The 15,277-nt window shown below is 37.4% G+C and overlaps 11 protein-coding genes across 11 annotated transcripts; 5 read left to right on the forward strand and 6 right to left on the reverse strand.

Moving 5' to 3' along the window:
* Positions 1–6: 6 nt before the first annotated feature.
* MDR1 (GTPase-activating protein MDR1) lies at positions 7–2,874 on the forward strand (the record flags this gene model as incomplete). The annotated part of the gene is made up of 1 exon (XM_446700.1): positions 7–2,874. The coding sequence occupies one exon, from the start codon at positions 7–9 to the stop codon at positions 2,872–2,874; it is 2,868 nt and encodes a 955-aa protein (XP_446700.1).
* Positions 2,875–3,238: 364 nt separating this feature from the next.
* On the forward strand, positions 3,239–4,264 carry PCP1 (rhomboid protease PCP1; the record flags this gene model as incomplete). The annotated part of the gene is made up of 1 exon (XM_446701.1): positions 3,239–4,264. One exon carries the CDS (start codon positions 3,239–3,241, stop codon positions 4,262–4,264), a length of 1,026 nt encoding a protein of 341 aa, XP_446701.1.
* Positions 4,265–4,508: 244 nt separating this feature from the next.
* GTF1 (glutamyl-tRNA(Gln) amidotransferase subunit F) lies at positions 4,509–5,030 on the reverse strand (the record flags this gene model as incomplete). The annotated part of the gene is made up of 1 exon (XM_446702.1): positions 4,509–5,030. The coding sequence occupies one exon, from the start codon at positions 5,028–5,030 to the stop codon at positions 4,509–4,511; it is 522 nt and encodes a 173-aa protein (XP_446702.1).
* A 690-nt stretch (positions 5,031–5,720) lies between these two features.
* NOP7 (mRNA-binding ribosome synthesis protein NOP7) lies at positions 5,721–7,517 on the forward strand (the record flags this gene model as incomplete). Its single annotated transcript, XM_446703.1, has 1 exon — positions 5,721–7,517. One exon carries the CDS (start codon positions 5,721–5,723, stop codon positions 7,515–7,517), a length of 1,797 nt encoding a protein of 598 aa, XP_446703.1.
* A 198-nt stretch (positions 7,518–7,715) lies between these two features.
* Positions 7,716–8,516, reverse strand: SRB5 (Srb5p; the record flags this gene model as incomplete). Its single annotated transcript, XM_446704.1, has 1 exon — positions 7,716–8,516. One exon carries the CDS (start codon positions 8,514–8,516, stop codon positions 7,716–7,718), a length of 801 nt encoding a protein of 266 aa, XP_446704.1.
* Positions 8,517–8,875: 359 nt separating this feature from the next.
* Positions 8,876–9,112, forward strand: VMA21 (Vma21p; the record flags this gene model as incomplete). Its single annotated transcript, XM_002999501.1, has 1 exon — positions 8,876–9,112. One exon carries the CDS (start codon positions 8,876–8,878, stop codon positions 9,110–9,112), a length of 237 nt encoding a protein of 78 aa, XP_002999547.1.
* Positions 9,113–9,357: 245 nt separating this feature from the next.
* VOA1 (Voa1p) lies at positions 9,358–10,086 on the reverse strand (the record flags this gene model as incomplete). Its single annotated transcript, XM_446705.1, has 1 exon — positions 9,358–10,086. One exon carries the CDS (start codon positions 10,084–10,086, stop codon positions 9,358–9,360), a length of 729 nt encoding a protein of 242 aa, XP_446705.1.
* A 340-nt stretch (positions 10,087–10,426) lies between these two features.
* On the reverse strand, positions 10,427–11,398 carry ARC35 (Arc35p; the record flags this gene model as incomplete). Its single annotated transcript, XM_446706.1, has 1 exon — positions 10,427–11,398. One exon carries the CDS (start codon positions 11,396–11,398, stop codon positions 10,427–10,429), a length of 972 nt encoding a protein of 323 aa, XP_446706.1.
* Positions 11,399–11,788: 390 nt separating this feature from the next.
* On the reverse strand, positions 11,789–12,247 carry MRPS12 (mitochondrial 37S ribosomal protein uS12m; the record flags this gene model as incomplete). Its single annotated transcript, XM_446707.1, has 1 exon — positions 11,789–12,247. One exon carries the CDS (start codon positions 12,245–12,247, stop codon positions 11,789–11,791), a length of 459 nt encoding a protein of 152 aa, XP_446707.1.
* A 507-nt stretch (positions 12,248–12,754) lies between these two features.
* RSM19 (mitochondrial 37S ribosomal protein uS19m) lies at positions 12,755–13,030 on the reverse strand (the record flags this gene model as incomplete). The annotated part of the gene is made up of 1 exon (XM_446708.1): positions 12,755–13,030. The coding sequence occupies one exon, from the start codon at positions 13,028–13,030 to the stop codon at positions 12,755–12,757; it is 276 nt and encodes a 91-aa protein (XP_446708.1).
* Positions 13,031–13,297: 267 nt separating this feature from the next.
* On the forward strand, positions 13,298–15,253 carry DBP6 (putative ATP-dependent RNA helicase DBP6; the record flags this gene model as incomplete). The annotated part of the gene is made up of 1 exon (XM_446709.1): positions 13,298–15,253. The coding sequence occupies one exon, from the start codon at positions 13,298–13,300 to the stop codon at positions 15,251–15,253; it is 1,956 nt and encodes a 651-aa protein (XP_446709.1).
* Positions 15,254–15,277: the final 24 nt, after the last annotated feature.

Here is a 15,277-nt window from a genome sequence, read left to right on the forward strand (position 1 = left end):
GATAACATGTCTTTCTTTGATAGTATAAAATCCAAAATTGTGGATAGTTTCATACCATTGTTGAGTAGGGATGAGAAATTCAGGCAGGAGTTCAAATTGCCGGATGGTGAGACTATAATCGATGACCTAAATGCAGATGTAGCATTTGCACATGTGCATAGTAAAATGGCCAAGTATGATAGACAGAAGCTGAACTCTGGTGATACTGGAAGTGCAGTGCAGTATGCTTTTCCTGGTAAGATCATGATGACGGAGCATTACCTGGTGTTCAAAGATGGATATGATGGTGAATCATGTGTTATGGTCTTGAACATCTCAGCAATCAAAAGGGTAGAGAGATCGACCTCTAATGCTTATTCTTTTGTGTTGTTGGTTACCCTTTATTCTGGCTCTCAGATATTGATCCAGTTTGTAAGTTTGAGACATAGATCAGAAAACTTTTGTGAAAGGTTGAAAAAGAATCTAAGGTCAAATATACCAAATGCTAAACGATTAAAGTCTTTTCTAGATACTTGTTATTCAGAGTATTTGATTTATAAAAATGTACTACGCGTTGAAGATATCAAACCGCCTAGAGCCGGACTGGGACAGCAGTACAAGTATCCTGGAAGTCCTTCAATTCAAAGAGAAAAAGCAAAGTTGAGACTTTGGTTCGAGTATTTCAAAGACAATGGAACTAATTTATCACTGGTGAGAAACCATACTTTCAAAAAACTGATACGTGTTGGTGTGCCGAATCGTCTTAGGGGTGAAATATGGGAATACTGTTCAGGTTCTATTTACCTGAGATATCAGAATCCCGATGAGTATCAAAAGCTACTTACTGAAAATGCAGGGAAGACTTCCCAGGCGATAGATGAGATTGAAAAAGATTTAAAGAGATCCTTACCCGAATACTCAGCCTATCAGACCACAGAAGGTATTCAAAGATTGAGAAATGTTTTGACCGCCTATTCATGGAAAAATCCTGACGTCGGATATTGTCAGGCGATGAATATTGTTGTGGCAGGTTTATTAATTTACATGTCAGAAGAGCAGGCTTTTTGGTGTTTAAATAATATCTGTGATTTATACGTACCAGGTTATTATTCAAAAACGATGTATGGTACACTGTTAGATCAGAAGGTTTTTGAGGCGTTTGTTGAAGATCGGATGCCTAATCTGTGGGATTATATAGTTGAACATGATATTCAATTATCAATCATTTCCCTGCCATGGTTTCTTTCTTTGTTTTTCACATCGATGCCTATAGAATACGCTGTCAGAATTATGGATTTGTTCTTTTGTAACGGACCGAGAACATTATTTCAAGTTGCACTGGCGGTGTTAAAATTAAATGGAGAGGAAATCCTCTCTGCGGATGATGATGGTATGTTCATTGCCATAATTAAAAACTATTTCCAGAATTTAGGTAAAAGTGCTCATCCAAACTCCAAGGAACCAAAAATAAGAGAAATAACAAACTTTCAGGAACTTCTTGTCACAGCCTTCAAAGAATTCGATGTTATTACTGAATCACAAATTGCGCAAGAAAGACATAAGCATCAAAAAGATGTTTTTCAAAACATCGAAACTTTTGTAAAGCGAACACAGATTCGTCATATGCCAAAAACCTACAACTTGTCTGACAAGAATTTAGGAAATATTTATGACTTATATTACCAGAGTGTTGAAACACATAAAATTAGTTTAGGTACTGGATCATCTAATATGGACTTAGAGTCCTTTGTTCAATTCATAAAAAAGGTGTGCAACTGGGCAAAGGATTCTCAGAGCGATCTAGACCCATCCTTCAGACAGCAAAAAAGCGAATTTCTTAAAAGATTATTCAATAGGTGGGACTCTGCCAAAGTTGGTGAACTTACTTTGAATGATGTTGTGGAAGGTTTGGATCATTTACTATCTCGCGATATGCTTGAATCAATAAATTATTTCTTTTCACTATACGATAAAGATGGTGATGGTCAGTTAGATAAGGATGAGGTCTTACAATTATCTGAAGGTCTTTTATTGTTAACTGATCCTTGGAAGAATGGCAGTTTTGTTGATTTATTGACAAAGAAAAAGATAGAGGACGATATTGCCGAAAAATTGGTTCAAGAAAATGGAGAGAAGGTCATAACCATGGATGAAATTTCATTACCCTCAGGTGTCACTATTGATGAAGAAAAATACAAGGCCGAGCAGTCAGAAAGGTACTTAAAAGCTGCAAGTAATTTCTTACAGAGGGCATTTGAATATGCAAAGTCGATTGAGCTTGATAGTGCAGTCAATCTGATAGATTTATCTGATGATGAGTCCGAAGGATCCGATGAAGATGTAAAAATAAAGAAGAAGAAGAAATTTGAGGCGATCATGGCTAACCCTGCTTTAGACCCTTCACATCCTAAAGTGCTGGATTTAGCAACTTTTAGAATGATTATACTAGCCGATGAAACATATGAGCTATTTTTTTCAGAGACCCTAAGAGACTCTATAAGGATTGATGAAGGTAATGAAAGCAATAATTACAGAACCAAAGCCTTGAGGAATATGTTTGATGGTATACTAGCGGATGGTAAAAGGGTTGCAGAACAAGTACGTCGTCGTGTTGACTCAGTAGCCACTAGATCAAGTATTAGTTCAAATGATGGACCTACATCCCAACTTTCTGCAACTAATGAAATGCTACCTAGTGCTGATGATAGAGCCGACGATGTTGATGACTTCACACAAGAAACAGGTGAAGAGCAGCATGAATTACTCAATGAAACTCTACTAGATATTGATGATGATATGAAAAGTTCCAATAATAACCAACAGGATAAAAGGATTAGTGAAATGCCAAAATTGGACTCTAAGAATGCCGATCTGGTAGAGTTTGAAGCCGATTAATATGAAGTCGTATTTTCGGTTTAGTTTCATATTTAAAAATATATTATTGTCATTATTTCACTGAGAAGAAACAGGCTACTCCATATATAATATATTGCTTAAAGTAGTTCAGCTCCTTAATATTGTGTTCCATATACTTGCGGACAATATAGTTAATTAGATTGCATAGTTATAACTATTTTAGCAAATTTACCTAAAATCCGTTAAAAATAAGGTTTTACTCAACATATCCGAAAATGACAAAATCCAAGGTGATTGGAAAGTACTGTATAATTGTTGGTATTAAGACTTTAAAGTATTAATCCACAAAATAGAGCATTGTCATAATTCATTTCAGGCCACAACAGTCAGGTTTTTAGAGAAGATGTTTTTGTCTGTGGGCCTACGATCAAATCCGGTAAAGTTATCCTTCTTTCGATTTAGTTCTATCAAGTGCAGCAAGCCACTAGGAAGTGCATTAACAATAAGGTCATTATCCAATAAATGCATATCAAGTTCACCGATACATAGTCAGCTTTCCAATATAATATCAAAGAGGAACTTTTCTAATGGGAAGTTTTCACTTAGAGGAAGCTGGGAAAGTATATTCAAAGATAATGGGAGTGATAGATACACAAGATTGAATAGGTTCCAACAATTTCAGAGGAACAGTGGTAACTCCAACTCCTTAGGGGTAATAACAGCATTCGGTGTTGGTGCTATGGCAGTTATTTACTTTATCTCGCCGTACCTATTTAATATAGTGCCACCGTTCACTTATTTTAAGCATAATCCCAAAGATCTTGTTTATGCTATCCTAGGAACAAACTTATTGGTGTTTGGTATGTGGCGTATTCCTCAATGTTGGAGATTCTTACAGAAATACATGTTGTTGCAAAAGGATCATATGGCAAGCAAGTGGGCAATAGTTGGAAGTGCATTTTCTCATCAAGAGTTTTGGCATCTCGGTATGAATATGTTGGCATTATGGTCATTCGGTACCTCATTAGCTAGCATACTTGGTACAGCAAACTTTTTCTCCCTGTATATGAATAGTGCCATCGCTGGTTCTCTGTTCTCGCTTTGGTATCCTCGGATTGCCAAACTAATGATGATAGGCCCAAGTTTGGGTGCCAGTGGTGCTTTATTCGGTGTATTTGGTAGTTTTGCTTATTTATTTCCACAGGCAAAAATTCTACTGTTTGTGTTTCCTATACCCGGAGGAGCATGGGTCGCCTTTCTAGGATCGGTGGCATGGAACTTAGCCGGCTGTGTATTGAGGTGGGGATCATTCGACTATGCTGCTCACTTAGGTGGTTCCTTGATGGGTATTGCGTACGGATGGTATATAAGCACACTAATGAAGAAGAGAAGGGAGCGTCGGATCAAAAGTGTTTCCAAATGGGTGTGATATTTCCTTTACACTAAATAGGAACTTGTAAATTTCTATAACTGAGGCTTCCATTCATTAACAACCTACTAGATTTATATCACTGTAAATACATGTATAATCTCTACATTTTATTTATTGATGGGCTTTCTGTAGTTAATCTATTCTCTGGGTTTAACTTCGATATAAAGGAATATGAATACACAAGGTCAGTAGGCGTATTTATTCTATTAACAAGATTGTGTGCTATAATATACTGAATTGTTTATTTTCGGTTCTTCAATAGACCTTGCCTTACTATAAAATAGTTATCTTTCCTCATTTTTGCTAATCCTGTGCTATCCCAACTTCCAGTTGGTTCACCAGTCGCTTCATCTTGTTTGATACCATCTATCTTCTTCAGCAAATCGTCATATGTAAGAGCTTTGTTTTGACGTGGCAACAACCTGGCATAATTTTCATCCAGGTTCTTATCCTGGTCGTCAACAGACGTTTCATGTAGTTTGTTTATAAATGACAACTGTTTAACTAATATCCGTTTGCTGTTCTGTAAATCGGCATCCTCTACAGGAAATGCACAGAGTGCTAGGAGTTTCCGCACTTCTTCCTCTGTAGGCACACCTTGTTTTGCTGCTTTACCTGTGTCTTCTCCATGGAGTATTTCATCAATTGACCACGTCTGTTTGGCCAAGTACTGCTTCACTTCAGCAACGTTTCGGAACGGTTTACCAACGGTTGCAGCAGTGTACCGCCTAAAAAATACTGCTCTAATCATAAATCGGCTCATTACAGTCTGGTTCTGTATAGTATAATACTGTATTGTTGAAAGATGGTAGCTGGTTGGTGCAACATCTCTTTATCCCGTTCTCTCTTCATTCTATTGTTTCCGGGGTCTCTCTCTGGCACCTTAAATTGATGAGATAGTGACTTGAGTAAAAAAAAAAGAATTTATTCTTGATTAATATAATAGATTGAATTACTCGATATTAAGACAATACTTCACACATTCTCAACTAAATTTGTAATTACTGTAAAATAATATTGTACTGGTAACTGGTGCTGCTGGCTAAAGATATCACTTACGCTAATGAACACTGAATATAAAGGATCATATTGTCGAGTTGGTAAAAAAAACTACAAATCTATATTACTATATTTGATATTTGTAAATTTAATCTTTTATCTAGACACCAGATTGTAGCCACTACCATCCACTAAGCCATAATAAAGTATATCCTTTTATTATATAACTTGAATAGAGAAATACCCTGTAACCATGTGACTTTTTACGTAGCATACAACATTCAAACTGAAAAATTTTTTGTGAGCAGCTTCATCTAACGAGCTCATCGCATCTCATCGCATCTCATCGCATAGGATAGTGGTGAGTATTGTTAAAAATAACAATTCATTATAATTGAGATAGCAGGTTCTGATGTCAGTATTCCAGAACTAAACCCACCAAGATTAAGTCAAGATGAGAGTTAAGAAGAGAAATGTTAGAGGTAATGCCAAGAATTTCATAACGAGATCCCAAGCTGTGCGTAAGTTGCAGATTTCTCTAGCTGATTTCAGAAGGCTTTGTATTTTCAAAGGTATCTATCCTAGAGAGCCAAAAAATAAGAAGAAGGCTAACAAAGGCTCCACTGCCCCAACTACTTTCTATTATGCCAAAGATATTCAATATTTGATGCATGAGCCTGTGTTGGCTAAGTTCAGAGAGCACAAGACATTTGCTAGGAAATTGACTAGAGCTCTTGGAAGAGGTGAAGTCTCCTCTGCGAAGAAGCTAGAAGAGAACAGAAGTACATACAAACTGGATCACATTATCAAGGAACGTTACCCAAGTTTCCCAGACGCTGTCAGAGATATTGATGATGCACTAAACATGTTATTCCTGTTTGCCAATCTACCAGCAACAAACCAAATTTCATCCAGAGTTATTAGAGATGCGCAAGTTATCTGTAACCAATGGTTAGCCTATGTGGCAAAGGAGAGGCTTATCCGTAAAGTTTTCGTCTCTATCAAGGGTATCTACTATCAAGCTAACGTTAAAGGTGAAGAAGTTAGATGGGTCATTCCATTCAAGTTCCCAGAAAACATCCCAAGTGATATCGATTTCAGAATTATGATGACATTTTTGGAATTCTACTCTACCCTACTTCATTTTGTTCTGTTCAAGCTGTACACTGACAGTGGATTGGTATATCCACCAAAGATCGATGTCGAACAAGATAAGATCTTGAGTGGTATCAACGCTTATATATTGGAAAGTCAAGAAGAAACCAGTGTGTTGAATGCAGAGGTGCCATCAGATGCTCCAGATAAAGAAGCACAGTCCATTGACACCAAGACACTTGCACAAGCAATGAAGGCTGACAGTAAGGATAAAGATGACAACTCTAACGATGAAGCACCAGAAAACGTTGAAGATGTTGAATTGGATGAATTTGAAGACCATAACAAGAACAAGGGTGATATTTTGGCCCAGCCAAGTAAATTCAGCTCTCCAACAGCAACTCTATTCGAAGATTTTGTATTCTACGTCGGTAGAGAGGTACCAATCGAAGCTATTGAATTTTTGATTTTATCCTGTGGTGGTAAAGTCATCAGTGAGGCTGCCATGGATCAAATTGAAGGTAACACTGAATTTGACCTAAGTAAAGTAACTCACCAAATTGTCGATAGACCAGTTCTGAAGCATAAAGTTGCTGGCAGAACTTACATCCAACCACAATGGGTGTTTGACTGTATAAATAAAGGTGAACTCTTATCAGCTAATCTATATTTGCCTGGTGTTAGCTTACCACCACATCTAAGTCCATGGGGTGATGCACTTGGTTACGATCCAACCAAGGAGGTTGAATCTGAAGATGAATCTAGTGATTCTTCTGAAGAAAGTGACTCCGAGATTGAAAATGAAGAGGAAGATACTAAACCTGCAGCAATTACCAATGAGGATGACGATGAGGATGTGGAGGAATTGGCTGCTCAAAAAGAACTAGAACTAGAAGCTAGTGGTATTGCATACTCTAAGGCCAAGGACGAAGGTTTACATGATGATGTTGCATCAAAGAAAAAGAGAAAGGTTACTGATGAAGATGAAGAAGAAAAGAAACTAAAAATGATTATGATGAGTAACAAGCAACGCAAGTTATACAAGAAGATGAAATATTCCAATCAACAGAAAGAAGATAAGATCGAGGAGTTGAAGAAAAAGAAGAAGCAACTAGCAAAGAAAGAAAAGACTCTAAAAAAGGTAGAGAAGAAATAAATGCATTCATACTGTAGTAAGTTTTACATTTAAAGATATCAAACTGTATTTTTAAATCATTCTGTCGTCATTATTACATTCTATTATTTTCAACATATTTGACATATATATTGTATATTAATTAAGGTTAAATTCTACAAAGAATCTTCATTATTCAAATTAAAGCAATATGTTCGTCAGTGTATGAATATATCTCTTCTATAAGGTGATATCTTTTTGTGTCAAATTTGTTCTGCTATCCATAGATTTTCTGTCTGGAACTTTAAAATCTAGATAACCAGATAAATCTCTTTGTAGGGAAAGAAGGTTTGCTTCTGCTAAGTTCAGTCTTTCAATATCGGTAGCCCTATTTACTGTAACAAATGTATGTACCACGTAACCTCCTTTTGTTACTTGTATTATGTTGTCCTCCGCGATATCCCATACTTTATGGCAATGAATTATCACATCACGTTTATGCACAAATCTAACACCAACAGTAACATACATGTAATCAAAGCTATACCCCAACTCAGCCATAACATTAGCGAGTGTAGGGTTATTACCAGCTTGATGTACGATAGTTGCCTCCTGGATAGCCTGCATACTAACCTTTCTATTGCTCCCAGCGGCGGGTATATCAGCAGTGGTAAGGGTCCAATTTATCGTATTATTTGAAGGATTGTTGATCATATCAAATAGTTGTTCTTGTTTTATTGGGAATTCTTGTTCCTTCATGGTGTTTAGTATTTCATCAGAATCCACACCGTTATTTTTTGATACAGGATCATTCAAGATCAATTCCAAGGGTATGCTTGTTGCGGTTGTCATCCTTGTAGGCTCCACTAATTCATTCTTCGAATTAAGATTATCGACCTCATAGTTAGGATTGGGCTTCCATACCACCATAAGATTGGCATATACCACTGCAGGTGAACCTGTCAGTATATTTATTGAAGTTTTGAACAACGGAAAGTCATCATCGGCAATTGTAGCCATAAGACTAAGTCTTTGCACCATTTTATAATTTTCTTTGTTATACTGTAACTACACTGCTTCCTCAATAAGAAAAGGTCACCTAGCTGATTTTGATGTGTAGTCCTTTGAAATGTTTAATCAATGTACTAGATCCAACAACAATCCAATTTTGTATTGAAACTCGTGTAAATTACTACTTACTATTACGCTTTAACTTATTTTTTTTTCATTTCTGGTATCGTTTCCTGCAAAAGTTCGGTTTCAGCAGATAGTTAATCAAACTCCATAAAGGAAGTATTAGCCATTGAGTGGTAGGCATAGAGGTTATTTTAGATGCTGTTGCACAATTTAAGGATCCGGATAATAGTTAGAACTCAATTTAAAAATATAATATAGAAGCAATGGCAGTTGATGTGCCAAAATCTGTTATAAAGAAGTTGGTATTCTTTACCGTTGCAATGGTCGTGCTTCCATTGTTGACTTTCTTTACATTACAACATCTAACTAGCAATACTATTATAAGCGGTGGTCTTGCAGCTTTGATGGCTAATGTTGTGTTGGTGGGGTATATAATTGCTGCGTTCACTGAGGATACCACGGAATATGCACCAGAAGGTAAGGAATCGAAGAAGGAATAAGTTAGTCAATTGATTTTACAGTATATGGCAGGCCTGTTTTATATTCAGAGTTATGTGAAGGTCGAATCACTGATTGGCACATTTAATTTACTAAATGACATGGCATAACCGCTTGATTCGAGAAATTCTTGTCTTGGTTAGTGTCTAATATATGTAAAAATACTGGCAGTTTTGTATATTATATCATTTATAAAAAAATACTATACAGTGGGTAATGAAATATCTAATGATTAAAAAGTGGAATTCTAATTGGTTTTCTTTGCCATGTTGTTTGGTCTTTCTAAAGCACCGTAACTGATGGAAAGATCGGATAACCACGACAAGGAGATTATCAAGATGATTAATAGAATACCAGATACTATTAAACACATAAGTAAGCCTTCGGTCCAGATTCTGCTTTCTTCTGATGGGGTTTTACCTTCGTTATTCTTGTCGTCTGATTCATTGTCATCGAAGAAGTCCAAGATGTCATACTCCTCTAGAATTTCTTCGATCTCATCTATGATTCTATCTCTTCTAACCTTCTTGTTATCACTAGTTAGCTCTAAAGCTAATAATGGTAAAGTTTGGGATTTGGTTTCAAGGTTCAGTATATTTTGCTGGATAATTTCACTTACCTTTTCATAGTTATCCAAGTTTTCTTGAAATTCCAAAGTATATTTATTGGCTTCACTTTTCACCTGATCGTAGTTACTATCAATAACATAAGAATCAACCTGACCAATGTCTTCTTCAATTAACCTCCAGAAAGTGTACTTGCCAACTTCTTCATTCTTCAAACTAGTAAATAAGTTGCGGAGAACATCTATGTTTAAAACCTTGATAATAAGCAAGGGCGTATTAGATTCACTAGCCGCTACACTTAGTGAGTCTGTGTTCAACTCAGAGTCTGAAAATGTCAGAAAGAACTTATTACTGGCCACTGCGTAGCTGAACAACAGGAATAAGGATACAAATAATTGCTTGATCATCATTTCACTTGATCCCTCCAGGAAGTAGAAAGCTATAACTTGTTAATCAAGTTCAATATAATATCGATGAGACAATATATTGTTTTATCGTCTATCAAATTAATTTATAACGGCCATGCATCATAAAGTCATCATTAGTATTCGATATTATGGCTATTGTGCCATCAAGAGCTATCTTAGCAAGACGGATGCAGGCCGGCCCTAATGCATACGTTAGTAATGATATATTTAGGAAAAGTAGTATAGCCCAGTACCCCATTGTTCAAGTTTTCCAATTCTTTATGTGTGTTTATTATTTTATACAGATTTTCTTCAAGTAAATAGATGTCATTATAAATTATATTTAGTACACCATTTTTCTTCCGGTGATTGTTCTTCTATTTGAATCTTCGTTGTCATCTTCTTCGTCGACCTTTGCTCTGTTTAGCACCTTCACAAATGTGTCGACTCTGTATCTCATTCTGGAGTGCATATAAGCTTTAGAACACTTGATATGGTAGTGGAAGTAGTTTCTGAACAATGTTAATTGGGACACAGAGGTGAATTGCAACTCCTCGGTTTGGAAATGACGTGGGAAGAGCACAAATGTGATGAACCTCCTACTGTCGTGCTTACCTTGTGTGTTTTGATTCTGTGCCACTGATTGGATCTCTAGTGGTGGTTCATGAGAGAATAGTACCTGTGGAGCGGACTGGATACCGCGGTTTCTCTTTCTTGCGTCTACGAACTCCTGTAAGAACACTTTACCCAAAATCTTGTCTGTTTCATCTTGGAAAATAGTCTCAAAGATAACGGTGACACGATCACTTGCAGCCTTCACAAAGATGTTTTCATCGTCTCTATACTTGATAACATGGACATTTTGAGACTCGACCACAGAGCCCTCAGGGATCGGTTGGTTGTTCAATTGGTGAAACTCTTCAAAAGCCTGATGGAATGGGAAACTTAGAACGAGAGTCTTCAAAATAGAGCACCTCTTGATAGCTTCTTCATTCAGGGACCCAATGTCAATTTGTAAAGTGTAGTCAAACCCTGGCTCAACAGCATTGGCAACCGAGACACCTTGCGTGTTTGCATACTTGCCTTGTAGAAAGGTTAGTAAATCACCACCTTGTAATATACTTTGCCAAGCCTTGGTTCTAACACTCAACAACAAGATGGACTTGTTGTCAGGAGTGTTGGAGACATGAAACGTCGTGTAGTCAAAATCAGAGATAATTCTATCTAAGGTCAACGGAGTACCCTTAGCATTCGCATCGAGCGCCTCAAATAAGGTCTTTTGGATCAAAAGGTTAGCAGGCTGCAGATGTAACATTGTGTATAGTGTTGTGCTAATTAAAGATAGCAATTGCCCTCTGTAAGTGGTTACAATTGGCTTCCATTTCTTAGCATTTAATTCACAAATATTGCTCAGAATTGCATGGGCTTTGTCTTTCGAAAAGGCCCCTATCGACTTTCCTCTAATGCGACGTTATTAGTGATGTTATATAAATGAAGAGTATAGCGAAATATGTTAAATTGTATTTATGACCTGGGGCCAATTGCATTCCCTTTATATATATACATGTGGGAGGGAGAGCCGTTATACAGTTCCTCTTTTTTACTAGTGTCCTTTTTCATGCTTTCTTCTATTTACATGGGGCTGGGATATCCGCTTATTCGTGTTATTGCATGTGCAATTCCATGCGCATTATTGCAGATTAAATCATTCCTTTGTGGGTTTCTTTACACCGTATTTCGATCTTGAGGTAATTCTATTGACCACACCGCTCAGATCACCAGCACCACGTACCACATGGTATTTTACACCTGGCAGGTCCTGGCAACGGCCTCCTCTAACATAGACAACACTGTGCTCTTGGGCGTCGTGGCCTTCGCCTGGAATGTAAGCAGAGACCACTTTCCCATTGGTAAGCCTTACTCTGCAGGCTTTACGTTGCGCCGAGTTCGGTTTCTTCGGTTTCAGGACCATAACTCTGAGCACAACACCTTTCCTGATGGGACACCTCTCTAAGTCCGGTGCCATACTGATACGCTTCTTCTTTGGTGGGCCTGCACCGCGCTTGATTTGATTTAGAGTGGCTAACACACTGGAGCTAGAGGAGAACTGCCTCACTTTAGTGAAACCCATCCCAGTACTGCTACGCCCTGCACTCAGCGACATATGTGAAAGCCCCTGGGCAAGACCCAGCGGGCGCGTGATAGTCTGTCCCATACAATGCATAGGTCTCACCAGACCTAGTAATATCCTTCCAAACATTTATAAAATAGCCAGGTTGGTCTGTTTCTGTGGATCTGATACCTGGATTTCTATGTTATTTCCAAGTTTCTTGCTCTTTTGTATCTTCAAAGTCCCAAACCGGGCAAGGCGAGTTGTTCAGCGTGACATAGTTCCCAGGGCCTATGAAGATGGCCATATTTGCATAAATAGCTACATAATAACGCTCTGGTTGATTGGCAGTTATAATCTTGTTTTTATTTTGTATTCAGTTGTTATGTATTTGTTCAATTACAGTGCTCGAGGGCACACATATGCAATAGCTTGAAAGTGCGAATTTATTATGGTGGAAATTACAAAACAAATATACTATAGATATGCCACTTGAGGGGGTATTCCTCTTATATACAGGTTTGTGTGGTTTCTATTAACATGAGTATAGCGTAGTGGTGGTTATTTGTTCTTGGTTTGCGTGTAGCTGAATCTCTTTCTCGTGGGTGCAAACTCCCCTAGCTTCCTGCCGATCATGTCCTCGGATATTTCTATTGGCACGTAGTCCTTACCGTTATGTATCTCAAACTTCAAACCGACAAACTGTGGTAGAATAGTCGCAGCCCTGGCGTTAGTCCTGATGGGTACACCTTTATTCATGGCCTCCTTGATGGGCAGAGGAACAATGTTAGGGCCCTTCCATGCCGATCTAGCCAGTAGTCTCACAGTTGGATGCATTGTGTTTTCTATATGTAATAAGATGCTATCGGTGCGTGTGAATGTGTGTTTACAGTACTTGTATTGCTAATGGTTCATATATGCTATTCATTGAATCATGCTCCTTTCCTTTTCATTCTCCAGGTCGCTGTGAAAACGTGAAAAATTCTGAAAATTTTTGCGATGAGCTCATATACAAAGGCTTATGGTAGAGTATTAATTCATTACTTGACAAGCAGAATACATTTCGAAAGCAGCAGAGTAAACAACTGGTTACTTGAATTGATCATGTTTGCTGCAAGATTTGACCCAACAAAGGTTGTTCGGGAAGAACCCAAGATTATACCGCAGAAAAGAGCAATTCCCGATGACGTTGAAAGTAGTGATTCTGATCAGGATATAGAGGATGGTGTTGAGGTTGGCGCTGTATCTAAGGAGCAGTCAGGTACTGATGTGACTACAACAAGGGCTGTTGATGGTAAAAGTGAGAGCGACAGTGAAAGCGAAAGTGAGAGCGAAAGTGATAGTGATGATGAAATGAATTTTGATATGGGAGGTAGCTCTTCATCCTCTGATGATGATGAAGTGTCCAGCAAGGATGCAGATGTGGATGATGATGGCAAGCACACCTCGGTGTTATCCAGGTTCAAGAAGACACTGTCCATACAAGATAAAATATCAGCACTGGAAGAGGCTAATACACAGGATATACTAGAAGATGGAGAAGCACATGACTTAGCACAGATTCCTCAACCTGCAGTGGTGAGAGATAAGAAACTACAAGTAAAGGACATATCTGAAATGAAAAACACAGCATTTAGGGACACTAGGAAAGTACACTATGATAATAGCATGACTAAATCATTCGAAGAATATAGTGATGACCTTACACCAAAACTGTTGAATAATATCGAAAAGTATTTTTCGAAAAGTACATTTCCAATTCAGACCGCTATGCTAGACCAATATCTAAAGCTAATAAATTTCACACTAAAGACATCGAAAAAGAATTTTACTAGAAGAATTGGTGACATCTTAGTTAATGCATCAACGGGTTCTGGTAAAACATTAGCATACTCCATCCCAATAATACAAACACTTTCCTCTAGAACAGTGAACAAACTTCGTGTTCTAATAATATTACCAACAAAGCTGTTGATCAATCAAGTCTTTCAAACCATGTCTCAATTAGCAGAAGGTACAAGCTTAGTTATTACGGTTTCCAAACTAGAAAACTCCTTCAATGAAGAACATAAAAGATTGCTGAAGACAGAGCCAGATATTTTTATTACTACGCCAGGTCGTCTAGTAGATCATTTAACAAATAGCTCAATTTCTCTAAGGAACTTGAAGTTCTTGGTATTAGATGAAGCTGATAGATTACTAAATCAATCCTTTCAGAATTGGATTCCTGAAGTTATGAGTAAGTTCAAATCAGATAAATTTGATCAAATGCCGGGTAGTATCATCAAAATGGTCTTTAGTGCCACGCTGACAACAAATACAGAAAAATTGAATGATCTGCAGTTATACAATCCTACTCTGTTTGCTACAGATTCAGTAAAACTCTACAATCTTCCCCCTACTTTGCAGGAATACCAACTACAGATTCCATCTGCCAAAAGCGTTTACAAGCCTTTGTATCTGTTAAAATTACTTGAACAATTGAGTGGTGGAAAAACTTTGGTGTTTGTTAGATCTAATGAATCCTCATTGAAGCTAGAAGTTTTGTTAAAATCTCTAATTAAAGGCCATATGACAACACTACAAATTGTAGTGCATTCAATTAATTCCAACAATAGTAAGGCAGAAAATCGTCGCTTAGTCACTGATTTCACTAAAGAGTCCTTACCAAATCAAACAAATGTTTTAATTACAACAGATCTTATGTCTAGAGGTATCGATATTGAAAACATAGCAAACGTCATAAACTATGATGTTCCAATTTCATCACAACAATATGTACATAGATGTGGTAGAACAGCTAGAGCAAATAAAGATGGTAAGGCCTACAACATGCTGGTTGGTAAAGGTGAAGCACAATTTTGGAAAGATAGTATAGACGAAGATATTAGCAGAGATGTGTCTGGTTGTAAACCTATATCCTATAATGATTCCTATAACAAAGTGCATGGCGATGAAAACGCTAGGACATCTGAGCCAACAAGAGACCTGTTTACCTCAATTGACTCGGAAACATCTGATAAGTACAATGAAATACTTAAGAATCTTACACAAAAGTAGTTACACTTGGCATTTTACATAGCA

The sequence above is a fragment of the Nakaseomyces glabratus genome, chromosome G (assembly GCF_010111755.1).
Source record: "Nakaseomyces glabratus chromosome G, complete sequence".
Taxonomy (NCBI): Eukaryota; Fungi; Ascomycota; class Saccharomycetes; order Saccharomycetales; family Saccharomycetaceae; genus Nakaseomyces; species Nakaseomyces glabratus.